This window comes from Phaethon aethereus, assembly GCF_964289735.1.
Source record: "Phaethon aethereus genome assembly, chromosome: 2".
Classification (NCBI taxonomy): Eukaryota; Metazoa; Chordata; class Aves; order Phaethontiformes; family Phaethontidae; genus Phaethon; species Phaethon aethereus.
The window spans coordinates 49,499,160-49,525,533 of NC_138582.1; the positions used below are offsets into that span (position 1 = coordinate 49,499,160).

General features: G+C 43.3%; 1 protein-coding gene across 1 annotated transcript in view; it reads left to right on the forward strand.

Moving 5' to 3' along the window:
• GAREM1 (GRB2 associated regulator of MAPK1 subtype 1) overlaps nucleotides 1-26,374 on the forward strand; it is a gene marked incomplete at its 3' end in the record, with an annotated part of 99,724 nt that overhangs the window by 68,186 nt on the left and 5,164 nt on the right. Inside the window, exons 3-4 of the mRNA XM_082015319.1 lie at nucleotides 9,658-9,788; nucleotides 20,871-22,049. Of these exons, the coding sequence (XP_081871445.1) occupies nucleotides 9,658-9,788; nucleotides 20,871-22,049 (1,310 nt within the window). The remainder of the gene's footprint in view (nucleotides 1-9,657; nucleotides 9,789-20,870; nucleotides 22,050-26,374) is intronic.

Below are 26,374 nucleotides of genomic sequence, written 5' to 3' on the forward strand. Positions count from 1 at the left end.
CTGTTAACTACAGCTGCACTGACCTCAAGTCCTGAAATATTGCTGCCCTTAGCAAATACTCCAGTTTCTGTCACTGACAAGTTGCACAAGAAACTAACGTTCATTCTTAGCAACCAAAATGGGGAGAGTTAAAGGGAAGAAAGGTTTCTTTCCACGTGGATTTCCCATGAGGAGGCATCCTCTGAAGTGGGAGAAGGATGGAGTTGGGTTTCGGTACTCAGTCATGCAGATTATGAACTACAAGTGCACCATTACTGGTGGGGGCATCATCCTAAACAGAACAAATTTGTGTTAGTGCGTTTTCCTCACACTAATGATCACAAATTTTGTTGGAATAAAAACTGTGATTTTGTTCTTTCTGCATTAAAGAGGAAATCTGATGTTCTCACACATTCATAATTTCTACTGAAACCAGTGTTAATGAGTTGGGGGAATCTATGGTGTAAAGGCAAGAATTTTTGATGCAGCTGTGATAAAAGTCCCAGCACGCTTGGCTAACTGTTAACAGGTATTCTAATATGGCCTGCTTGAAACTAGTAATACTGATTTCAAATGTTAACTAAGAGTTTATTCTGTTACTATCATCTGAACTTTCTCCTGTGCTTTAATTAAATGTTAATCTATTGTAGACACCCCTGTTCTTTTGATTAATGTCTTGGGACAAGTGTATACTGATGATTTGGGAGGAGATCACCTGGTTAAGTACAGGTCCAAAGGCAGATTAAGCCTGTGCTGCCTCTTAAGTTTAAATATATGTAATCTCTTTCTCTAAAATGGGAAAATCTACTTGGGCAGAACAATGTAAGATGCTGTTAAAGGACTGCGCTGCTATCCAGTGCATGTTTTGATCTTCAGCTTGCATTGATGTGTCTAAACTGGGTCTCCACTCCTTAGGACAGATTTTTAGCCCTGAATTGGTGTTAATGTATGAACAAAAGCAACGTGTTTGCTTAGTAAGACAAGTGATTCAAATTGCAGTAAGAACTGTAACCATGTACATTTTCACCTTTGGTTCTACCTCATTTTCTTTTCCAGCTGTTGATGTAGAGGAGAGAAGGTTTTGGAAGATGTTTCTGTTAAGTGACGGATAAATTTGCTTTACCTTCTTAATCAAATCTTCCTTTCTGGTGGCAGGTAATTCCAGCAGACATTATCATATGGATCCTGGATGCCACTGTAGTAGGTCAGATCCATAAGCTTTTAGTGACTCTTACCATTTTCCTAACTGAGGTCTAAGTGGGCCTCCACTCTGGTCACAGGGGAGCAGTGCTAGTCGTCACGTAAGAAAAGCTTTTGTCATTGGGCAGCTGCTGTTAAGCATAGTCATAGTCATCTCAACACTGTTTCATGCAAGCTCTGGGTTGCTTTAGCTGCACTTTCTGCAACTTTTCCCTCTTTCTCTTGATGCCTTTTTGTGCTGCGATCTGGATAAGCTCTGGTATTCACCAGGAGAGCATGCCATCTTCATGTGCATGACTCTATACGGGAACTAGCAACAGCTTTTGTTGATAGTAATTAACAAAGTCAGACGGTGCAGTAGTCATCAGACTCCTCTGTGTGGTCACTTGAGCGTGTGAACTAATAGGCTGCCTACGGAATATTCTTGGTGTCTCTTTGCAGCACATGGGAAAGGAATAGAATGATGTTAATTACAGGTTAGATCGATGATAACCCAGTGAGTAAGTTAAATGTAGTTAACTTACAGTCCAGACACTCAAACATGTGACCCCATAAAATGGAACATTTCATTGTGGTAATCTCGTATTTGTGATGATAATAACTTATGAAACAAAGGTTAGAGGTTAGGCTTGTTTTCCCTGTCTTTTTACATCGTCTAACCTAAAATTCCCTCTCATGCAGTATCTGTGAGTTAAATCTGCTTTAAGCTATCATCAGTCACCATTTGAACTGATTTTTCTTTGTTATGCTGCCAATAGAATAAATGAATTTTTTTTTTTGCTATGCTACTTAAGAGTCATAAAAGTAAGATAAGGGAAACTAGAATGCTAGGTTGTGCCATCCCCTTCTCTTTGCCAGCATAGGATTAGAGGTTTTGATTAGCAAGCATTGCATTGCTGTGTGGGAAACGTGGTTGGATTCCCTTCCTTGCTCTCTCCAACAGCATGTGTGCATACACACAGGTGATGTGTCAGCGTGCTGATGCTCTGCTTTGACATGTCTCACCAGGTTGTGATGCCTGACTCATTCTGTCTTGGCTGAATCGGTATTTGTACCGCAGACATAACAGAGAGGAATAAAGGCGTTTAAGGCTTCACAGTCTTCATAATACTTCCGAGAAGTGAAACTATTCATTCTGGAGGGCTCCTTCCCCATGAAAAATTGCACAATCTCTACTGACTGAATGTGCCTTTGTGCCTTGCCCTCTGCTTTGCAGTGCCATAAGTTTAGCTCCAGTGCACTTGATGAATTCTAATTGTATTATGTTTACTTAAATATGTCTCTAGTTCATGTTTTATCTGTTTTTTTTTTAACACATTCCCAAAATTTCCAGAAGATTGGGTAGAGATGGGGACACAGGAGGTCCTCTTCTTCACCCCTCTCCCTCTCTTCAAGAAGTACTACGGTCCGGCAGCTCTTAAAAAACAAAGGCAGTATTTCAAAGTCTGTTTAATAGCTGCTTCATGGTGATTATAATATAAGAATCAATCATAGTTTTTCTAGTTTGCGGCCCAGTCGTTATCCTTTGGAAGCTGTGTACCTAAGACTCTTGTGTATTTTCCTGCTCTGTTGTCCACACTTTTATAGTCTCCTGTATGCTTTCAACAGGCTACAATATCAAAACAAACAAATAAATTCTTAAAACACAGAAATTAACTCCTTTCTCTGCCCTCCCAAACCTTTTTTTGGTATAAGTCACAGAAGCTGTCAGTGTGGCAGATAAGGATGAACTTGTACCGTTGGGTTGTCTTGCTCTTTCATTGACTGAGGGGATGAACTTACCGTAGCATTGCATCCATGTTAGTTTGCTGACAGGTCCCAACCTGAGGTGAAGTCAGTGGCTCCTTCAGTAGAGAACCCGGAGGTGACAGAGCAGGTGATTAGCTTTCCTGTCCTCTCCATGGGCGGTAGGGCTGTGAGCCTGCCTGCTCCAATTCATTTGCGAGCTACTGTCTGCTCCCACTGGTGAAAACGGTGTTCTGTAATTCCATTTGTACTTGCAGTTTCTCTCTGCAATAAGTCTTTTCTCCCTGCAGTGTTACCTCTGCAGTGGGGACCTGGAAGTTCTGCTGCTCCAGAGGACTTGAGCACGCAGGCGCTCTTCTCTCCTCTCTGAACAAATGCTAGGTTTCAAGCCAGCTGGAAGATGACAAAAGTGAAGCAAGGCGTTTATTTCCCACTTGTCGTTACTTCTGTGTGTCTGCAAAACCTTTTCACATTTACTTAGTGATAGGTTCCTGAAAGAGCTGCAATATTAACTTTACACCTAACTTTACTTTAAGTTAGTCACATCATTGCTGTATCAAAGAGGTGATGGATTCTTTTTTTGTTCTTCCTTTTTTTTCCGGTCTAGACAGCTACAGCCACTGCCGTGACAACACTTCTTGCAATTACAAAGTGCCACATGTAGGTTCTATGCAAAGACATATTGGCAAATGTCAATTTAAAGAAGAAAATGTTTTTTAAAAAATTACGTGTAGTCTGGAGTGTTAAAATTCTATCTTAATCTATTATTTTAGAGTCTTTGGTCTGCCATGCTTACTCTTGACTGGCTGTCTTGTCTAAGGATTAGGTAGGGACGTATAGCTCTACCATATGATCTAGTTGATGGGGTGCCAAGTGAGACCGTAAACTCAGATTTACTTCTATCATCCCCCACTGAGACAAATGTATTTCTGCATCGGGCATTGAAGGCAGTTGTGTATACTTGTCAGATGAAGGCTGTACAGGTCCATCTGAGAACTGGGCGTGCAGAAGTGTACTTTCCAAGTCATGTGACTGCATTCTCCTTGATATCTAGCAAGCCACCTCTTTGTACCCTTCATTATTATGTCTTACACTTTAGGCTTATGCTGTTCAACATTGCCCAGTTATATCAAGGATCATCTTTTGGGGGAGGAAAACCAAGTTAATTCCTGTCAGCTTGATACACAGGAATACTGAAAAAAGTAGACAAAAATTGTCTTTTTCCAAAATGGTGGTATTCTGGCAGGTGGAGAGCCTTTTCTTTCTGAGTGAGCTCTGCTGTTCTTTGAAATACTGAAATGCAGTCAGCAATCAACAAATAATATGAAACATAAACCTCTGCAGTACTTTTGCTACCCTGCTGTGCCATCTGCGCATTCTTGAGAAGTGCTGGGCTTTGCACAGTCTCACACAGAGAGATGTGAGACTTACTAAGTAATCAAAGCTGCTGAAAGACAATGCAACTCCTGCCTCCTTGGAGAAACATTTAAAAGCTAACACAACTGAGCAGATGTTTCAGTGACCTTCCATGTTTCCTACTGATGACATGCAGCTACTTTTCTCTTTTTTTTTTCCCCCCCCAAACTTTCTTTTTTTGTATTTTCTTTTTTGTATATGAGCATATGCATGCTGTCATCCTTTTATATCCATGAAAACTTGACTGTTTCTTCAGTCTGTGAATCCTTGCCACAGGTAAGGGCTCCCTTGGTTTAGGCACAGTACAGACACAGTACAAAATGGGTGTTTCTGTCTTGGAAACATTCTGAACTCTTGGAAATAGCTGGACTATTTGGAGGTGAGGCATAAGTCACTGCGAAAACCAGGGGATCTTACATTACAGAAATAACCTGTATGAGGTGGGTTAGAGTTGTGAACATATGTAAACCTGCAAGAACCTAAGCAGTGGGAAGCAGCAGAAGCAACCCAAAGACTGGAACAGAAAGGACTGGCCAACTTCTGGAAAGAAGGAAGATGGACTTATCTTCCTGTTCCTACTGGGTTTTAATAATGCCTCCATAAACTGGAGGATAACCCCTGGTTTAGGTCGTTCCCTGCCTTTTTATCTTTCCAGACTCATTTCTAGCAGTAGTGGATTTACTGTCTTTGCTGTAAGTACCTTCACAGGGAAATAAGAATTCACAATCTGCAGAGGTAATATATACTAGAATGAAACTGTTCCAATACTGTGCCTGCCACAGGCCAGACTAAAAGATATATAAAGCTTGCAGTAGTCGTTCATTACTCCCTTGCATTTGGCTGCAAAGGAGTAACCACACCTGCTTGGTGGACCGTGTAGGTATTACAAATCTTTGATATTTCTAGAACCTGCACTGATTTACTAGAGAAACATTTCATTATTCTTTTTGTGCTAGTAAGAGGGGGATAGGGATACTTCTATAAAAGTATAGTTTTAGCTTTGGATATTCTTTACTTTTTTTGTTAAATTCCTGATTAACACACAGTTAAATTGCCTTGTGATTTGTTTAAACTTGCTGTCAGTTGTGCCTCTTGTGAAGTGTAATAAAATTCCACTTTAACTTGCAGTCAAGCCAGACTTATGTCCATTTAACTTGTATTTCAGCCATGCTATCTTTTTTATGGCAGCTTGAGTAGAGACTGGGGAGAAACATAATAAGAAATTTTCTCCTTCCTCCCCATTAGTTAGTTACTTGACATCTGGCTCAAATGTGTATTGCAGGCCTCTCTTCAGCCCTTCTTTCTCCCCTTCCAATAAAAAAGTCTGCCTTTTCCAATGAGGAAATAAATGTTTTTTAAAATATCGATAGAAAATCTCGAGTTATAAACCATCTTTTGCAAAGGAGAGGCATTTTAACATCCAGCCCTGACAGCTTCCATGCACAGCATACTTCTTGGTTTCGTAACAGGGGGAGATTAATGCTGCCCTTCTATTACATGCTTTGGGATCTGTGTGTACTCCTCTGTTGTCAACCTCCTCGTGAACTGCTGCTTATTAGCAGTGAAGGCACAGACGGCTTTGTGTTAGCGCGGCTCAGCTGAAGGAAGGGGAGGATGGCACAGATAGCGACACAGACGGTTCTGAGCATCTCTTTGTACCAAAGTGAAGCTCCAGCTGATTTTTTTGGTTTGCCTTCCCCCCCCCCCCCCCGCCATCCCCCCAGAAACATGTATAAGTCTACAATAGATAGCAGACCCTGCTCCCGGTTGCACACAGCCTAAAGCATTTGTCCTGTGCTGAGGAATTTAGGACTTTTTTGTGGAAGTTTGGACTGTAAGGGGTAGCCGGCCTTTTCTTGCCACCAGGCTATCTGTTGTTAAATACATAACAGCCATAGTAAAGTAGTATTATTATGCTTCCAAAAAGAGTAACCAGAGAACCTAGAATTAAAGACCACTGTCTCATTCAAAGTGCTGGATTAATATTGCTCATATAATGTATAATTATTCAGTATGTTGTTTTCCTTCCTTGTTCGTGTGAATTCATGCCTTGTTATTGTGCCCAACTCAATTCCCACTCTGAAGTGAAAGTTCTCAAATTCCTTCTCAATTAGTTTTTTTATCAGTGCAATATCTTACAGTTTCAAACAACTATGTAGCTTCCATGCAGTGTCATATTCAACTCCGTTCTGTATGTACGGGGGAGCGTTAAATTGGAAGTAGGTCCACTGGTTTTAGATCTGTCTGAGGTGACTCAGACTTGCTGTGGTTTTGATCTTTTTCCTTCGGGGAACTTAAAGGATGAAATGCCATTATAAATTGTAATCACAGCTTGCCTCGAATAGTAATCACAGCTGGGAGTCCTGCACATCAGACCCCTGGGTCCCAAATTGGGCAATCCATTCGGGTTACATCCAGGTGGCTGTGTCAGTAGTCACAGAGGACAGCAACGCTCCCCGAGGAGCGACTCAGGAGTAAGCAGGAGAGAGCAACAGTCTCTGGTCAGCCCATGGAGAACCAACACTGTGTAATAGCTTCTGTAAAATTTAAGACCACCTTGCCCTTCATGACTATCTGTGAAATACGGTCGTCGGCTCTGCGCTCTACAGTAGCAGTTTTTCTGTGCAGTCGGGTGCTCCCTGGTGCAACTCATAGTCCCTGCTGCTGCGTGATGGCCTGGCATGTCCTGACTCCATGTAGGAGGAGGTCTGACTTCACTCAGCTCCCTCTGCCGCCGACTCCAGAATTTCCTTTGCAGGAAAGTGGGGTGCCTGCGGGGGGAAGGACCTGCAGAGCTGGGGAACGCATCTTCCTCTTGGTTAGGATGTGGCTGACAGGGAAATACTGAAACCAGGACTTGAATGATCTGTATGGGGATTAAAAAGCACAGTTCTCCTGTCTTCATCTCTCCCTGGCTGCACCTCAGGCTTCAGTCACAACACGCTTTCCAGCTTCAGCTGAGCCCTTTCCTGCTTATGGTCCAGATTCCCTGAGCCTGGCCCCTCTGTTGCTTTGCAGTGAAAGGGGCTCAGAGCAGACAGGTTGAGGAGTTCAGCCTCAAGACTCTGGCACATTTCTATTGAGCGCATGAAGTGTTTTTCCAAATGCTTGTCCACTGTCAGGTTTCCTATGGCTACCTGTAGTGTCTGCCAGATGTAGCTTTGTCACTCCTAAAATCTGTACTTTTATTTGTGGAGGCACTGTAGAGCCTGTGGAAGAAGAGGTTGCCAGAATTTTTCAAGATAGAGGGTATGTCTATAATGAAAGTTTTAGATACCTTCAGTAAGCAATTAAACAAATTTACAAGGAAGAAAAACTGGAGCTACCTCTTCCCTGCTCTGGGCATCCTTGAGCAATGAGTTCCCATTAGAGGTGTGGAAGAGCCTTGGAGGGATATTGCTAATTGTGCTTAAAGTCCTCCTTACACAGCTGCCATCAACTCCTGTCCAAGGCAGAATCCTGCACAAGGCAGACCTTTGGTCTGACCTGCTGAAGCCATTCCTGTAGTCAGCTACATTGCTGTAATATACTACCGGAATGGCTTCAGCAGGTCAGACCAAAGGTCCTGCTGCTTCTACCCCAGTGTTGGTCTTTGAAGCACTTGAATTGTCTTGGCTGAACTTCAAACAATAGTGTGTCCTGAAGCAGAGGCAGAGTTAGGAAAACTCTGAAGCAACTGATTTTTGAAGTGTGGTGAAGTTTATTAAACAGTTGCAAAATACAATCTCGTGGTGGGAAGTACCAGCATCTCTAGTTACCCTGCTGATAATACTTCAAAGTTACTGTGGTCACTTTAGAAAGACAAAACGTATGGAAGGCAATAAAAGGAAGTCTTCTCTCTTGCACGTTGATATTTAGGCTTGCAATCACAGTACTCGAGCATACTGATTAAAAGAGTGTGCCTCTGTCAGTGGGGTGCTGGAGCTGCGTGGAGGAGCTGAGCCTCTTGGTCTCGCACCTCTCTTGGTGCATGCACGTGTGTGCGCACAACCTGGCGGGGTGGTGGGACGGGTCTTTCTCATGGGACGTCAGGACTTGCTGAGCTTGTGTCCGTTCCCTCCTCTGCTGCTAGGTGGCCTGAAAGAGCTTAGTGTGGGTGAATTCTCTGAACATGTCACAAAAGCTTCAAGTCTGACGGGATGTACAGGGGCAGCAGGGTGTTGTGCACAGAAATGCTGAAGGAGTGAGAGAATATTTCCGTAGGTGGCTGACATCCTGATTACTGGATGTGTTTTAATGAAGTGAACACTGTTTGGGAACAATAGTCCAGTGGCTGTGTGCATTGCTAATTTTAAAATATGATTTCCAGGATATGCACTAACCATTGACTTTACTCAGCCTTTTTCTCGTTTTCTGGAGTTGTTTCCTACATTGAGTCTTAATGTACTAGTCTCTTGCTGAGACCAGCCTTTAACTTCATAGTAGTTAATGTTTCTAAATTTGGGAAGATCACTCCACTGATTTTAAGTCATGCAAGCAGCAAATGTGTCTAAGCTTTCGTTATCACTGTATTTATAAAAGAAAGCTTTTAAACTTTGTGTTCGTAGTGCCCAGAGGTGATTGATGTGCCTGGCTGTCCCTGGCAGGTCTGCCCTCGGTAGCCGCCTCTGTGTTAGTTCTTGCCTTTTACAAGAGTTAGAATATAGCCAAGGTTCTTACGCTGGGGAGGTAAAGTCAGCAAGAAACCCTTCTTTCTAATGCTCTTCTGAAGGCAACCACCTTCAAAAGGATTGTAGATGTGTATGGTTTAATTTCTTGTGTTAGCTAAAGTTCTCAAAGAGCTTGGTTTATGATAAAGGAAAGTTAGGTGCTACTCCACTCTTAGGGAAGCCTAGGGGGGAAAGGGTTTTAGCCTAACATTTTTTAAGAGCTGTTTGATGATGCTAAAAACAAAACCAAATCCCTTATGTTCATTGTTTTGGGATTTTATAGCAATGGGTGTGTTTTCTTTTTGTAAAACTTTTAATATTAAAGGGTCAAAAATGCTATCCGTACAGATACTATTACCCTGAATTAAGTACACAAACACAAATGACTCCATAGTTATTTACTATTTCTAGAGAGCATGTGATAAAAGGATCTTTTTTTAATTTAACTTTGGCTCCCACACGTTCTTTTTGTTCTGACCTGGGGAAACTGGGTGTCTTTCACAGCAGGTTCAGAAGACTCTGCAATCTTTCGTCTTCTTGTTTGGCTGCTAATAACCAGAAAAACTGACCGAGCAAAACGGTGAAGAAGTTGAGCCAGCAGTTGCCACAGTGACAGTTGTCCAATATAAATATCTTACAACTCTTTCTGTTTATCATCTGTTTTCAGGGCAGTTTAAGCTGCTGGAACAAGACCGAGATATTAAGGAGCCAGTGCAGTATTTTAACAGTGTGGAGGAGGTGGCTAAAGCATTTCCTGAACGAGTTTACGTCATGGAGGAAATAACATTCAACGTTAAGGTAGTCCCTGAATAAATATTTATCCCTGTCTAAATGATTAACTGTTAAAACCTTTATATACAAGGCAAGTGAGCAACAGTGCTGTGTGGGAAGTGTGATTTTTGTGGCAAATGAGCCTTTAGTGTTCTGCATTCAGTGATGGTGCTCTTCGGGATTGTTTTTGCAGTCTTAAATAATCATGTCCTCTAAGGGCTCTCATCCTATGGCACTTTGGGGAGCAGTCCTGATGATCCACCCAATAGTTCATCTAATTAGGATGCTCCTGCCAGATTTTAAACAAATGTTGTTTGTTGCCCCCTTTCTCCTCCCCCTCCCACAGTCTGAATTTTATTCTCTGCTAAGCAGCAGCTGCTCAAAATCCCTGTCCAGAAAGCCTTATTCTCAAAGAGCACGCAGGGTGAAATGATGGGGTTGCTTGTCTCAAAAATACTGCAGCTAAATAGCATTGTGAATAAAACAAACAAAAAAAAAAAAACAGAAGACACACTTGCTCTCTGTGTGCGCGTGTTTGTTTGCATGTGCACGCCTCTGGGCTCATCAAAGGGTCAGCAATCCCATGAGTGTAAGAGGGCTTGCTACCACCAAACACACTGCAGTGCACTGGCATGAAACAACGAAGACAGAAGTTGTTCTTCCTTGTCCTGCCTATATGTGTGACGCTATGCAAGGTGGGTCGGTTCTGCCAACAGAGCAGAGTGGTCTGCTTTGCTTCAGTTGATACGCTGCCTAAGACTGATAGAAGAGCATCCTAGAGCTGTGATGCGATGGCACAGATCCACATCATGTACCCTACTGGGGAAACTGGTTGATAGTCCTTGTGCAAAACCAGTATAGAGTTTCCTGGTCTCATGTGTAGTGATGTGGTGGTTTTATAATAACTTTTTAATGACTTTTTCTCTTTCATGCACGATAAAGTTGGGTGAGACTGGCTAGTCTGCAGTTTGTATAGGTGTGAAACAAGATTGCTGAAGACTGCTGTAAGCGTGAGAGCTCATCAGTTAATTCATTTAGCGACACAGACTCATGCCTTTCAAGACAGTAGGTTGTTTTCATGTATGCTCTCCATTAAGCTGAACCCATCAAACAGTCTTTCACGGATGAAGGCTACATGAGAAAGTTGGAATACTTTTGTATGTTTAGGATGTAGTTGGGCAACAAGAAAATTCCATTTCTACCCAGGAAAATCAGTCTTACTTTGCGACTTATCCAGTGCTGTGCCATTATTTCTCAGTTGATCAATGAACAAATTAAGAGAGTGGCACAGTAAAATGTGCAGCTTTGATTTTATAGGGGGAAATGTATTCGTCTGCAGACGAAATGTTTAAATGTAAAATTTCATGTCTTGAGTTTAATATGAGAGTTCTTAAAAATCTTTGTCATATTTAGCAAACTGAGAGTTAAGCATAGCTTACTGCTAGATAGCAAATAAATTTTTAAAAGATATTATAGTGATACTTCTTAATGTAAATAACAGTAATAATAATCCAGGTTTAACCTAGTTGCACAGTTATCTTGGCAGTATTTCTCTTGGCAGTTTTTCCAGTTTCATAGAAATCTATTCCAAAGTTATAGTCTTCCAAAAAATAAATGAACTTAACTGTATATATTAAAGGGTTTAATAACCCTTTTACATGCAAGGGAATTACATACGCTAAAATTTCAATATAGGGGAGATCCTATCAAACTGATTAGAGCAAAGGGTGGAATACTAAGCACAGTGATTTCTGTCCAATGCACTATTGCTGTTTAAATTCAGAAGAGAGTATCAGAAGGTAGCTAATCCAATATAAAAAAAAAAAAAAATGCCCAAAATATCTGATGAAGCATTTGAGATGAGGAGAAACTCTGAAGTATGGGAATTCTTTCTTAATCCAAACACTCAAGTCTTTCATGGATCGTTTTTGAAGAAGGAGCCTGTAGAGTTACACCAGACAGTCACTGCATGTTTTTTTCTGTGCTTGTTGAGGTCTGCCTGCCAATATGCCACGGTTACGGTTGGACTTGGTGCGAACCTTGCTCCTCCGTGTAAATCCTTTGCTGTGCCGGCAGGATTTTGCAGCTAGCACTGCTGTTCGGAGAACTGCGTTCTCACTGTGATGGGCCCTGGGATCTTCTCCAAAGGGGCTACTTTACTTCATCTATTAGTTGTTAAAAGGCAAAATAAGCCACCTTATCCTGGGAGAGGCAGGAGAGATGGATCTCCCTCCCTTCCTTCCTTCCCCACGGTTTTGCAGCTAGGCAGTCTTTCTGGGCAGTACGCTCAGGCAGGGGCTTTGGGACCAGCCAGATACTTGCGGGAGGGCTGTAACGCATGTCATCAAGCAGAGCTGGGAGCAGAAGGTGGAGTCACTTTTCACAGAATAGCAAACAAAAATTTTAGATTAAACCGAACTTTTTTAACGGCTAAAACTATTTCTGGTAATTTCTTTGGACGTACATACAAGTCCAGCAGCATCTACAGGCACAGCAATTTGGAGTGTTCTGGGGATAAGCTAATTTCACTCAGTCAATAGGTATTTAATCTGTTTCTAATTTAAAATTAGAGGCATTCTATCTTTTCCTCACTGACCGGATAGGTGATAACCTTTTTTTAGTTAATATTCACTGTATAATTGCAGAGAATTTTGGTTAGGTAACAGCATTACACTACAAAGATGAGGATTTTTTTATTCTAGGAAGAAAAATACTAAGAAAGTTAAGCTACCCCAGGGTGCTAGCTTTTGCTGAACCAACAGCAGTAGTTTCTGCAGTCAGATGCTCTGGTCCCATAGAGATGGCAGTCTGTACAAATACGCAGGAAACTATTTGCATTAAGATTTAAAAACAAAACCAGGAACAGGAACCCCACATCATACCAAGGGCAATTCACAAAAAGTTCTCTTAAAAAAAAACAAATTGTCTTGATAGACTGGACATTGGATAAGCCATGAATTCCTGTACTCTAAAAACCAGCCCATTTAATGTGGCAGGACCCTTCAAACCCTCTAGGATATCCTTTTTGTCCTGAAGATACCACTCAGTCTCCCAGGAGAGGCTGTGAAGCTGTTTGCAGAGCCTTTCCTGGATGGAGAGGTGAGTTACTTGATTAGACCTATAGTGATTCTTTTCTTTCCTATCAAAGACATTGTTTGGCTGGTATGAACTTTTGATACTGGATTTGTTGGGGTTTTTTTTTAACATAATCCTCTTTTCACAGTGGTTTAACTGTGTTGGCCCATACAGAGTACATTTTGGCAGAAATCTATAGTGAAAACTTGGCTTTTTTTTTTTTTTTTGGCAAATGTTAATGCAGTACAGTGAAGCAAAATTGATCTGCTGATTTGATTGCAGTTCTGTTGGCTCTGATGAACTTGCCCTGAGTTTCCAAAAAGCACGTGTAGAAGGTTGTAACCTACACTGGCATTTTTAAAAGCTGCAATAGCGAATTTCTTGAAGTCAGTTCATGTGTAGGTTTTAACTCCAAATTTGCAAGCAATTCATAGTACTTCACCTTGAGAATTAGTGCTTTAGTCTCCTCATTGCTTTGTGGCTTGATGCCAGCCTTATGAGGCTGCAAGCCTCAGCCCCAAGAAGGTTTTTCTTCTTTTCTTCCACCTCTGTTCCCAGTACAGACAGACTGTGGCACCTCAGTGTCTACCATTGGCAGTGCACTGCTGTGGCTGCCTCTTTCCTCCAGCATCTGGTGCATGGCTTGAGTGAGAGAGAAGCAGACCTGCTGCTTCGTGTCTGCATTGACGTACCTGCTAGAGGGTTACTCTTTGCTGGGTAAAGAACTGGCTGGATGGCTGAACCCGGAGAGTTGTGGTGAACAGAGTTAAATTCAGTTGGTGGCTGATCACAAGCGGTGTTCCCCAGGGCTCGGTTCTGGGGCCAGTCTTGTTCAATATCTTTATTGATGATCTGGATGAGGGAATCGAGTGCTCCCTCAGTAAGTTTGCAGATGACACCAAACTGGGTGGGTGTGTGGATCTGCTGGAGAGTAGGAGGGCTCTGCAGAGGGATCTGGACAGGCTGGATCGATGGGCAGAGGTCAACTGTATGAGGTTTAATAAGGCCAAGTGCAGGGTCCTGCACTTTGGCCACAACAACCCCATGCAACGCTACAGGCTTGGGGAGGAGTGTTTGGAAAGCTGCCCAGCAGAAAAGGACCTGGGGGTGCTGGTTGACAGCCGGCTGAACATGAGCCATCAGTGTGCCCAGGTGGCCAAGAAGGCCAACAGCGTCCTGGCCTGTATCAGAAATAGTGTGGCCAGCAGGAGTAGGGAAGTGATTGTGCCCCTGTACTTGGCACTGGTGAGGCCGCACCTCGAATCCTGTGTTCAGTTTTGGGTCCCTCACTACAGGAAGGACGTTGAGGTGCTTCAGCGTGTCCAAAGAAGGGCAACAAAGCTGGTGAGGGGTCTGGAGAACAAGTCTGATGAGGAGCGGCTGAGGGAACTGAGGTTGTTCAGTCTGGAGAAGAGGAGGCTGAGGGGAGACCTTATCACTCTCTACAATTACCTGAAAGAGGGTTGTGGTGAGGTGAGTGTTGGTCTCTTCTCCCAAGTAACTAGTGATAGGATGAGAGGGAATGGCCTCAAGTTGCACCAGGGGAGGTTTAGACTAGATATTAGGAAAAATTTCTTTACTGAGAGAGTGGTCAAGCATTGGAACAGGCTGCCCAGGGAGGTGGTGGAGTCACCATCTCTGGAAGTATTCAAAAAATGTGTGGACATGGCACTTCAGGACGTGGTTTAGTGGGTATGGTGGTGTTGGGTTGATGGTTGGACTTGATGATCTTAGAGGTCTTTTCCAACCTTAATGATTCTCTGATTCTGTGAAAGGAACCTGGATAGTGACTGCCAGTGCCACACAGTGGCTTCATGAGCTGGCCTTCCTGACATCCCGCACAAAGAGAGGCTTCATGTTAGAGCTCTGCGGTATTACCTGTCACGTTCTGAGTCATTTTTGGAACACCTTGATTTATTTGAGACATCCTTAAACAGCACTGAAGCCAATTTTTAATGTAATGATCAGAGCAAAATCCCTCTAAGCTGAGGGGGAAATGCCCATATACTAACGTGAAGAGTGCACTTGCTGATTCTCTGTCTTGGGAGACAGATGTTTATAAAAGAAAAATGAGATACTCTCTCACTGATACTCTTTCCTTGAGAAAGTTTGCTTATTTTTTCTGCTAATAGCTCTTCTGATGACTCTTTGTTTTATATTTTTAAAATCTTTATCCATTTTTTGTGATGTGAAAAAAATTAATATATCGTATATATTACAGATATACTTTATGTAGTGCTATGATTGGTTTCTTGGCTTTGATAGTAAAAAACATATGCAGTAACTATGAATCAGAGACCTCACAGTTAAAAAGAGCTCTACCAAAAAAAAAAAAACAACCCTGACTGTATTTTTAAAGTGAATGCAATGCTTGTATTACTCTAATAAAATCTAGCAGGTATAACAAGCCATATAAAGCTGCAAATCATTTTTATAAGGAGTTCATATGTGTCCAAATGTTTAAAGACTTCTACTTCAAACTATAAAAAATTAGAACAATTGGAGTCCAAGATAGGATATTGACTCAGGTGTTATCAAAATCTGTTTTTCTGAGTTAACCTTTCCTTAAGCAAAAGCAATATACTTGAGCTTTCCCAAAAGAACATGTTTCCTAAATGATCATTCATCACTTTTCTGATGCCTGTCTTCTGCAGTAGATGTGATTGGCTTCTGACTGTTATTGAATTGCGGGAGTCTTAAAATTTAAAACATCACAGTGACTTAACCCAGTGCTGTTTTGCAGTGTGTTTGATAAGGTGTCTGTAGGCCAGTAACCTTTCTGGTCAGCATCCTGGCACCAGTAGTGAACGGTTAGTATGGATCAACATCTGGCAGTAGGGAGGTGGAGGGCAAGTACAGCATGGAGTAGGTTCTGGTTCTGTGAGTCCTCTGCATTCGGAGTTGTTCAATTTTAACATCTACTAGTGATTTCTAGGTGGCTTTGGAGTACAGTGTGGGAAGCACTGCCTCTTCCACAGACCTGGGAGCACTGATTATTCTCACCTATTACCAGAAAGTGAAAACTGGCTGGGAAGGGCAAAAGAGAAGCAAGGGGGAAGTTGAACTGCAGGAGTCATTGTTTGGTAAAACAGAGAGAGCAACCATGAAGATAAATGTGTTTGGGGAAGGAGCTATTCCAAGGCTAGTAGCTTAATAACTGGGGGAGACTTTGTGTTTATCAGGTAATGACAGCAACTGGAGATACGGTGGTTACTGCAGCAAGTTGCTGCGCTGGAATTGTCTAGTGAAGAATTCCTGTTTGAAATAGAAGATGTGAGGAGTGGGCATACACAAAAAATATGAGGGCACAGTCCCGCTATGGAGGTATTTGAGGAAAATGTATAGTCCTACCTTCCTTCCCCCCTTTCCTTCAGCTCGTCTCCACTCCCTATTAGCTGCAAGGTTTCCACACCTGAAGGTTGGTGGAACCTGGCAGAAGTCCCAAAGGAGGTGAGAGCATTGCTCGAGCGTGGGCAAAGCAGGAGGGAAGAGGTGAGCTGGAAGTGGGGGGCAGAGTGGAGCCACGCTGGGACTGGAGTCGGCCCTCCCAGGTATCTTATGCAGCTGAATGAAGGCTTCTTGGGTGCTTTCTGCCTTCTGTAGCATTACCTGTTTTCCAGAGTTATGAGGTGATTCTAACGGTTTGACACAAAAAATATATCGTTACTTCTGCGTCAGTCTGTGTTCTGGACTACCTTAACCCTGCCGCTCTGAGTTAGTGTGCTCTGTCTTCCTCCATCGTATACCAGCGATACGCTGTGGGACGTGCCACTGGCAGTTCCAAGTGTCTGAAATGGCGTAGGGCTCTGCTCCACCCCACCAGTGATTTTTGGAGTGGGAAGCGGAGGGGTGCATGGGGCATACTCTTGGCAGGGATGCAAAGGAGCGTAGGGGTGCTTGAAGGTGCAAATCCTGTTGGGTCAGTGCTGGAAGCGTAGAGGGCAGAGAGTCTTGTGTGGTGTTACCCATTCTGCCTTTTAGGAATAATTTATGATAAGCACTTTCTCCCACATCATGTTGTCTTTAAGCATACTATTTGGCATGAATCAAATCCGTTCCGAGGAGCTGCTGTGCTTGACTGATTCCTGGACTGATGGGAACCCTGTGAAGTTCACCAAAGGCAATTGCAAAACCCAGCAGCTGGGTTTCAATAAGCCTTGCAACAGGCTGACAGGCTAGAAAGTGGCTCTCTAGTCTGAGGGGTACCTGGTGGACAGCAGTGGTGGTGTGGCAGAGGCAGCCGACAGCAATATTGGGCTGTATAAGCAAGCGTGTAGCCAGCAGGTCAAGGTTGGTGATTATTCCCCATCATTCAGCAGTTGTGATGCTAGAGCTGAAGTATTGCTTCCAGTTTTGGAAACAGCTTTTTCCAGTAGCACACTAATACAAGGAAGACATTGACATGAAAATGGTCAGAGGGCTGGAACACCTCTCCTGCGAGGACAGGCTGAGAGTTGGGGTTGTTCAGGCTGGAGAAGAGAAGGCTCTGGGGACACCTTATCGCAACCTTTCAGTACTTAAAGGGGGCTTATAAGAAAGATGGGGACAGACTTTTTAGCAGGACCTGTTGCAATAGGACAAGAGGTAATGGTTTTAAACTAAAAGAGGGTAGATTTAGACTAGATGGAGGGAAGACATTTTCCACGATGGGGGTGGTGAAACCCTGGCACAGGTTGCCTGGAGAGGTGGTAGATGCCCCATGCCTGGAAACATTCAAGGTCAGGCTGGATGGGGCTCTGAGCAACCTGATCTAGTTGAAGATGTCCCTGGTCCTTGAAGGGGGGTTGGACTAGATGACCTTTAAAGGTCCCTTCCAACCCCAACTATTCTGTGATTCTATGTGGCAGTGAGTCCGGTATACCAAGATGGTCAGGGGGCTGTAGCAAATTACATACTAGGAGAGGCAGGGAGAACTGGGTTTGTTCCTCATTGAGAGGGCTGAGGAGAGATCTCTCTGCTGTGCATACCTAATGGGAGGGTGTAAAGAAGACAGACTCACCTGAGGTGCCCAGCGGGAGAACAGGAGGCGACAGGCACAAGTTGGAATATGAGAATTCTCCCCCAACATAAGAAAAAAATAATTTTTAACATGAGAGTGGTTGAACAAAGAGATTGCCCAGAGAAAATGTGAATTCTCCTTTTTAGGAGAAACTAAAAATTTAATTGGACATGGCCCTAAGCAGCCTGCCATAACTTGAGGAGCAGGTTGGACTAGATAACTCTGGGTGTCCTGCCCAACCTGGAGGATTCTACAAATCTCACCTGATGTCCTGTGCTAAAGTCCATGGCCCTTTGTTGATGTTTTTGTAAGTTTTGTGGCCATTGATAAAGTGAAATGTTTGAATGAAAAAGATGGAGCAAATTTGATTTACATAGGTCATTGCTACAAGGACAAAGTAAAGTTCATTTAGCTATGTAATCTGAGAAACAAAAACTTAGAGATATCTTTGCATGAGTTTCTAGATTATTTTAGAGTGATTGCTATGTATGGTATGATATGTATTGATAGACATATATATGATATGTGTGGTACATATATGTTGTTAATGTCCTGGAACACGTATTTACCTACCATGTATGCTTTACAGATGTTAACTACCATGTGATAATGAAGAAGTTAACCTAACACAAGAAGAGAGGAGCTAGCTTTCTTGACTTTCAGAACTTAAATTTTAAAATATACTTAGACTGCTGAGGTGTACCAGTAGCCTTAACTTCAACATAGTAAGGTTTAGTGGGTAGGAACACAATAGATTTTTCATTTCACTTTTTCATGTTTTTATTACCATTTTGGACAGCACCTGATACCTTATATTTTTGTTCAGAAGGAAGAGTGCAGAACAGTAGTTTTCTCAAAGAACCAAACTGGAACCATGGCATGATTTTTCTTTTGTTCCAGCACCGTAAGATTCAACCTTATTTCACCTATTATTATCCTGTGACTATATTAAAAAAAGAATGTTTTGCAATTTTTTGAATTGAGAATAATTTTGTCTTTATCTCTATCTGACATGCCTGTTGGATCTAAAAATCCATTTGCTATTTGGCTGGCTGAATTGGGTGTCATTAATAAGCAGCTGCTTCATGAGACCTTCCTTGTGAAGCTCAGCCAGTTAGTTACCTCTGTGGTTTCACATCTGACCCACCGTTTCCTCCTACAGTGGCTTGTTTGTTTGTGAATCACCAGGGAACAGCGAGTTGGCCAAGCAGCAGCTCCCACAGCCGTAGGTTGTGACACCTCCCTCACTCCGGCTGGTGTCCCACAGGAAACGAGAAAAATCTGTAGCTGTACTGTCTCAAGTTAAAATTTCTGACAGCATAGCTCACATTGTCCAAAGAAGCCATGTGTGGGGACTTGTTGATGCTAGAAACCAATGTTCTTACAGAACGTGGCCTTTCAAAAAGAGAAGGGGGAGATTGGGTGTTACATGCACAGAGCCCTGTGCGTCCTCAGCCTTTATCAGCTCTACGGAAGGCAGGGCTATGTGGCTGACCGCAGGTCTGTGGTGGTTTTGAGGAGAAACCAGCAATGAGCATCACACCAGTGTTATCAGCAAAAAACCCGAGTGCTTTCCTTTCATGTCGCAGTGTTTCAAAATGTTGTCTGGCCAGCGGTGTGAACTGTGAATATTACGTACCAGAAAACTTAGCAGTTTCCTGGATTAGACCAATTAGTGTTTGTTTAGATAATTCAGGGCTTCAACGGCTTCCTCTCCGGAAGCCCGGAGACTGAAGTGCTAAGGCGGCACACCTCAGCTGAGCTGCCGGTGCCTTTGCACTGAAAGGCTTGCAGAAGATAGTCACAACTTTGCAAATACGGGTGAATTGCAGATCACATCTTACAAGAGGAAGCGTTATTCACAGCACGTTTCAGTTATTAACTGATTGGAATTACAGTCTTGATTTCATGCAATGCCTATTCTGTGATGATACGTGAATTTGAAGCCCGGAATTTGAACTTCAGACAGCTTCACAAAGTCTTTAGGGGTTGCAGAGGTGAGGAAGGGTTATGCTATTTTAGTACCTGTTTTCATTTGCAATTTTTTAGTACGTTCTATATTTCCAAATAAAACGGTCTATAACAGGCCAGTAGCATTTATTTATCTGATGCACCTTCCTTTGTGAGTAGGTATCTGCTACTGCTAAGGAAGAGCTGGGTGGGTTCTGTTAGGTCCCTGAAAAGGGCTTTTCACATTAAACCACTCAAATATGAAGCACAGCAATCTTGTCTGTAGAGAGTTATTCTAGTCTTAAGGAAATAACTTCAGGAACAACTGAGCCTTGGACATGTGTTTTTCTTTTTTTTTTTTTCTTTCCAGTACAATTTCCATACTAGAAACGCACATGGCTGTGCATATATTGTTTAATCTCCTAATTGCAATTATGATCAAAAAATGAGGAAGGAAGTCTATGACTAGGAGGGCAAGGCAGAGCGAGGCAGTTAGGCATATGGGATGCTGATATTCTTGACTTCTCCTTCAGGGAATAGATGTCAGCTGTCATTCCCCTTAGCCTGGAAGAGATTATATCACAGGGATATGCTTCATCCATAATCATGAGATCACATTTTCTGCTCTTCAGGGAGCTGAAGATGGGGAAAGAAGTTGTTTGCTCCCTCAAGAGCCTGGCAAATAAGTTCTAGCAAATAGCAAAAACAAGGGGGTGGGAAAAAGATACCCAAGGGAATACAGACATGCTCTGTCATAGCTGTATGACACAAGTGGCTCTTTGAATTGCTGGGATACGTGGATTTGTCCTTTCTTTTAAAATTGGTTATGTTTGTTCTCATGCCACCTTTGGCAGTTTCAGGTGGCTGAAATCACATAAGATGCAGGAATGTGCAGAACAATAAAAAAGGTTACTTGGCTGAGTTTCAGGTTAAACACCTTGCATTTGACTACTCAGCTGTTCAACTAAAGTTAGTTTTGTTTCTCCCAGTATATAGTCTTCTAAGTTCAGTCTCAATAGATTTGATATGATTTGAAGTATTATCTTCAGTGGGGGAAAAACAATTTTTTTATTATTATTTTACAGGTGGCTTCAGGTGAATGCAATGAAGACACTGAGGTTTACAACATTACCCTTAGTACTGGGGATGAGCTCACTTTAATGGGGCAAGCAGAAATCCTTTATGCAAAATCTTCTAAGGAGAAGTCACGACTCAACACTATCTTCAAAAAAATTGGGAAACTTAATTCAATTAGTAAGCTAGGCAGAGGCAAAATGCCCTGCCTCATCTGCATGAACCACAGGACCAACGAAAGCATCAGTCTCCCTTTCCAGTGTAAGGGCAAGTTTAGCACCCGCAGCCCATTGGAAGTGCAGATGCAAGAAGGTGAGCACACGATTCGCAATATAGTAGAAAAAACCAGGCTGCCCGTTAACGTGACTGTGCCGAGTCCTACACCAAGAAACCCTTATGACCTACATTTTATCCGTGAAGGGCACAGGTACAAGTTTGTCAACATTCAAACCAAGACAGTGGTGGTTTGTTGCGTGCTTCGTGGCAACAAAATTATTCCCATGCATTTTCCCTTGCACTTGACACTTCCGAAATTTACTCTACCCGACAGTCTGGTGAAAGGGGAGCTGTGGCACGAATCCCTTATCCAGCACTGGTTTAATATATGCCAGGAACAGTTTGACATTGATGAGTATTCCCGTGCTGTGCGAGATGTGAAAACTGACTGGAACGAAGACTGCAAGAGCCCGAAGAAGAGCCGATGCACGGGGCACAGCCACGTGCCAAACTCCCTCAGCTACGCACGGGACGAACTTACGCAGTCCTTCCACCGGCTTTCGGTGTGTGTCTATGGAAACAACTTGCATGGGAATAGCGAAGTGAACCTCCACGGCTGCAGGGACTTGTGTAACGAGTGGGCCCTGTTCTCTCACGATGCTCTTCAGTACCAGGAGTCTGGTGACAGTAGCAGTGATTACCTTTTTCCTGAAGTTAGCGAAGAATCAATGTTTCTGCCTACAAAACCAGAACTTCCTTATGAAGAGCTGTGGTTGGACCAAGGGTCGGGAAAGGCTGGTGATCAGCCTCTGACTCGCTCGCTAAGTGAGAAGAACAAATGTGACAACTACAGAGGGTCTTTCCGATCGAAGTGTGGTACCACATCTCTTTCTGTGCCTGCGACTGTTGGAGCAACTACAAAGTCTTCAGATGTTTCCCTACCTCCACCTCCAGTGCCTCCCAAATCAGAAGCAGTAAGTCAGGTTTATTTATGCTGGTTTGTTTCTTTTTTTAGCTGGTGAAGTTTGCTTGGGTATTTTTTTAGGGAAGACTTGGGGGAGGGCACATGGAGGGCAAGGAAATGGTGAGACTTAACGAGACATGCAACTTCAACTAGTTTCCTCCCAAGTGTAAGTCATGTCCTAAGAATCACTGGAGTATTTTGAATATAACTGATCTAGTAGCTTAATCCTGATACTTTCAGGAGATATTTATTGGGGTTTTTTGCTCCCCCAAACAAGGTCTAAGAATTGCTAGGTCGCTTCCTTCTGTTGCTTTCCATATCCTCACTCCATGTGGCCTCCATGTTTTCTCATGTTTTCTGTGGCTGAAGTGTATGGGGCATGACCCCACTTAGAACACCCTCGGATCTGCTTAGTGTGTGCATCTTCAATTAACAGGCCCTAGTAATGAGGACAGCTAGAATTTTTATGGATTTGAAGTGTTTGTTAACGAGAGATTGTCTTCTCTGTTACGAGTCTATGGCAGATTTTGAAGAGTATTAAGTGTCATTGATCTGAAGGAAACTTTATCAAACTAGACCTGAACTAATCGTTCTGTACCACTTATTGAAAAAAAAAAAAAATGTTTAAATAGGAACTCTGCAGAGTTGATAAATGAGCATTCTAGAAGACTCAATTTTAAACTAGGCATGTTTCCTGTCCTCGGGTTTCTAATAAAAACTCGTGGGAGAAATAATTTCTCCAAACCTGAAATGTCATGGAGACTTCAGAGGCAAAAATACAAATATGTTTTATCAACAGGAGCTTATGTGGACTGGGAGGAAAATTCAACCATTACGTGGTCTCTTGACATAGTCCTAAACATTATTTTTTTAAAAAACATGGAGGAGAAAAGAAAACTACCCCCAGGAAAAAATGTCTAGGAATTGTTAGCAAGCTTTGAATGATACAGACTTAATGTCACATAAATCTTGACAGATATTATAATTTAACAAATTAGTTTTGCAGGTTTTTTGCTGGGTTTTTAAATAAAGAAAATGTTGTTGCCTTTGCAAGCCCAATGATATTTTCAAGAGCATGGCTGCACGGTAAACTGAGACTAATGTAAGACCAAACTGCAGCAAACCATGGTGATCCCATCCCTTTCCAATTCCCATCTCACAGTCCAGCGGCGCTGGCCGTAGCCTTTGCATCATGAGCCAGGTCCCCATCTGGTTGAAAGCTAAGTTGTGTTTATTTGTGCTGGGTTAGCCTGCAGTGGATTGCCGTGGGGATCCCCCCGGCCAGGCTGTGCAGCTGCTGGGGAGGTGTGGCAAGGGGAGGAGGACGCCAGTGCAGACACAAAATGCACAGCTACAGCTCCTTGACCGCGCCGCCAAAACTGCCCAAAAAGCAGCCGCAGCAGCTTCAGCGAAGACAGGAAAGTCAAGACGTTACATCTTCTCGGTAAAGAGTGTTTACGTGTAATGTTTAAGTGCGGGAACCCAAGAGCACTTCTTGCCTCCGAGGTCAGGTACGTGCTGACACTTTGTCCGGGCGCCTCTGGACAAGTGCCCGGCAGCACCGTATCGGGATGAGGTTCCCTGGCAGCCTATGCTGATGTAAACCGGCGTGGGGCTGGTCCCACCTTCCTCCTCCTCCTCCTTTCCCAGCCACATGGTCCTGGCTCCTCTGTTGTGCTGGCTCTGGCACTCCTTCTCCTGGGCAGGCAGCCAGGTCTGGATCTGGAAAATGATTAGTTTCCTGCTGATTCCTGCGAGCTGAACTGCTTCAGCGCAGGGTCAAAGGAGCGCCGGAGCCAGCGGGCGGGAGGGTGGTGGGGGAGGAAGGCTTGCCCCCGCAGTGGGGTGAGGGCAGCCCTCCTGGCAGGGGCTGCCGATCCCCCCGGGTCACGGCTGAGGCGTGGGTGGTAGGATGCCGGGAGAGCTGTGGAGCACCTCGCACTTGGGCAAGCCTCGTGGCGCAGCGACTCCCTTCTGGGGGGCAGCAGGGTGGCGTTGGGGATAGATACGTATCTTGCTTTTTAAGGACATTTTGAAAAGTGTGCGGTTTTGTCACGTTACATTCCCTTGCATCACTGAGGTAATGTGTGAGTGCTGTCAGCAATTTCAATATTACTTTCTAGCCGTGCAGAACTAATTTCTGCTAAAGATATTAGCTTGCATTTAGAGGTGGACAGAGAAATGAAACAAAATTTAAAAAACCTGCATCTCCATAGATGATAATAATTTAGACTCAGTTTTGTGCCTTCCTGGAACAGCTTTGGAATGAGTATCAGTGTCCTACTGAATTCATGAGTGGGCTGGGGCCGAGGAGATGTTTGCATGGTTTCCATGTAGGGTATTTATAGAATAAGTAGATCTCAGGAGCTGCTGATGAACATGCGGTTTAGTCATCACTCCCTCTAGAATGATATTCCGTAGCATTTCTGTATAAAGGTTGGCTGGCAATTGTATTTTTGCATGCACTAAATTTAAAATATGTGTACAGGAGCTGTTTGTAGGAAAGAGAAAAGGACATTCGGGTGTTTCAGAAACAGTTCTGGTTTTTTTTTTTTTCCCTCACTGCCAGGGTGAAGCATTCTGACATATAATGCTTATTTTCTAAATACTTTTCAGAAAATCAAAACAGCATAAAAGGCAGAAGGGGGGGGGGGGGGGGACAATGACCTCTGAATTAAGGCCTGTAAATTAAAAATTGCTTCAGTCCCCAAACACTAACTTGCATAAAATCGGAGGCTGATTTCCTGATTGATTTAAAGCCTGACCTGACAGAGCATGCCGGCCGTTCAGGCTCCATCGGCAAGGAGCGTTGAACCACTTTGTGTTAACGCTCGTGGTCATGCCAGCGACAGGGTGGGTTTTATCCAGGCAACTTCGGAAGCGGTCACTGCAACGGGCACCGGTGATGCCCAGATACGGGAGGGACACTTCAGGGCCCCGGGGGTGCTGGTGGGGCTTGGGCTGGCACCAAGGAAAAGAAGCAGAGGTCTTAAAATCCACTCTAGCACCTCACACCATCGGAAAGGGGCCACTGTCCCTTTCTCATCTCAGATGGTGACGAATAAAAGTCCCGGGACGTGCAGTGCAAATGCACTTTATCTGTCTCTGGCAGCCGTACGGCATCGAGTGCTTCTGGGCAAAAGAGGTTTTCCTACTAAGAGCAGGAGCCGTCGAGGTGATCATCATGTTGCTCCCCTCCTCTCCCACGTTTATTTCCTTGCTGGTTGCTTGGACCTAGTGAGGGTAGCTCTCCTCTGAAGTTTCCCCTTGCTCTTGTCAGTTTAATCGCAAAAATTTCTCCTTTTTATACCTCTGCTGGGCTGTGTCTGGCAGCTGTAATCACGGTCTTGTGACGGGGAACAACTGGGACTGCAAACCGGTATTATTTATGGCCCTGTTCTGATCTGCAATCTAGGTCAGCAAGGGAGCTTGGCACAGTTTGTTATGCCCGCACCTTTGGATGCCAGCAATCTTCCCCGGAAAGAATCCCTTTAACCCCTTGACTGTCTGCCGTGCTCCACGAGCTCCCCTGAACGGTCTCACAAGCCCTATGGGTGTATATCCAATGGCAGGCAGTCTTAACTGGGGGGGGGGGGGGGGAAACCAACAACAAAGTCCTTAGGCATCCTTGGGGCACAGCACTAATATGGTTGAAGGGTTTTATGCCTGAATTCAATAACAAACATGAATAAAATTGATTTTTTTTTTCTTGAAAGAGCAAATAAGAACCCTTAGAGCAAGATTTATTTCAGTGTTTTATGCTGTCAGGCATTTCCTGTAATTTTGACTTGTTTTGAATTAGGGAAAAAATGTACTACAATGTCCTAGTCCCCAATTTTCCATTTCACAAAAGTACTAAATGGGTTGTTGCATTTTGAAAACGCTGAAATGGATTGCAAAACGTTCCACATTTATTTTTTTTAAATAAATTAAATCACTTTAATTGCTAATTATGTGTTGCAGAACTGCTAAGATAACTTTTAGTTCTGCAGTGTTGTTAAACTTAAAAATAAACTATAACTTTCAAACATAAAGAGAATTTCCCTATTCTGGTGCATCTAAGGCTGTTTCAGACAAGGAGAACGTAGAGGTCTCCTCCTGCCCAGGGGGAGGTAGCGAGTCCTTAAAAATCCTGCCGGGCAGCCTAATTCTCAGTAGCCTTGCTCACGTCTAGCCCTACTAAATAAAGTTGCTGTCCCAAATATGTAACTGATGAGATTAAGGTCTTAATTCCATCATTTTTTCTATGGGGATAGATCCTGACATCTTGCTCCTACCTAGGCAGACCAGACTAAATTTCAGAAAAGCAGTGCTACAGTCATGTGTTTTAAGCTG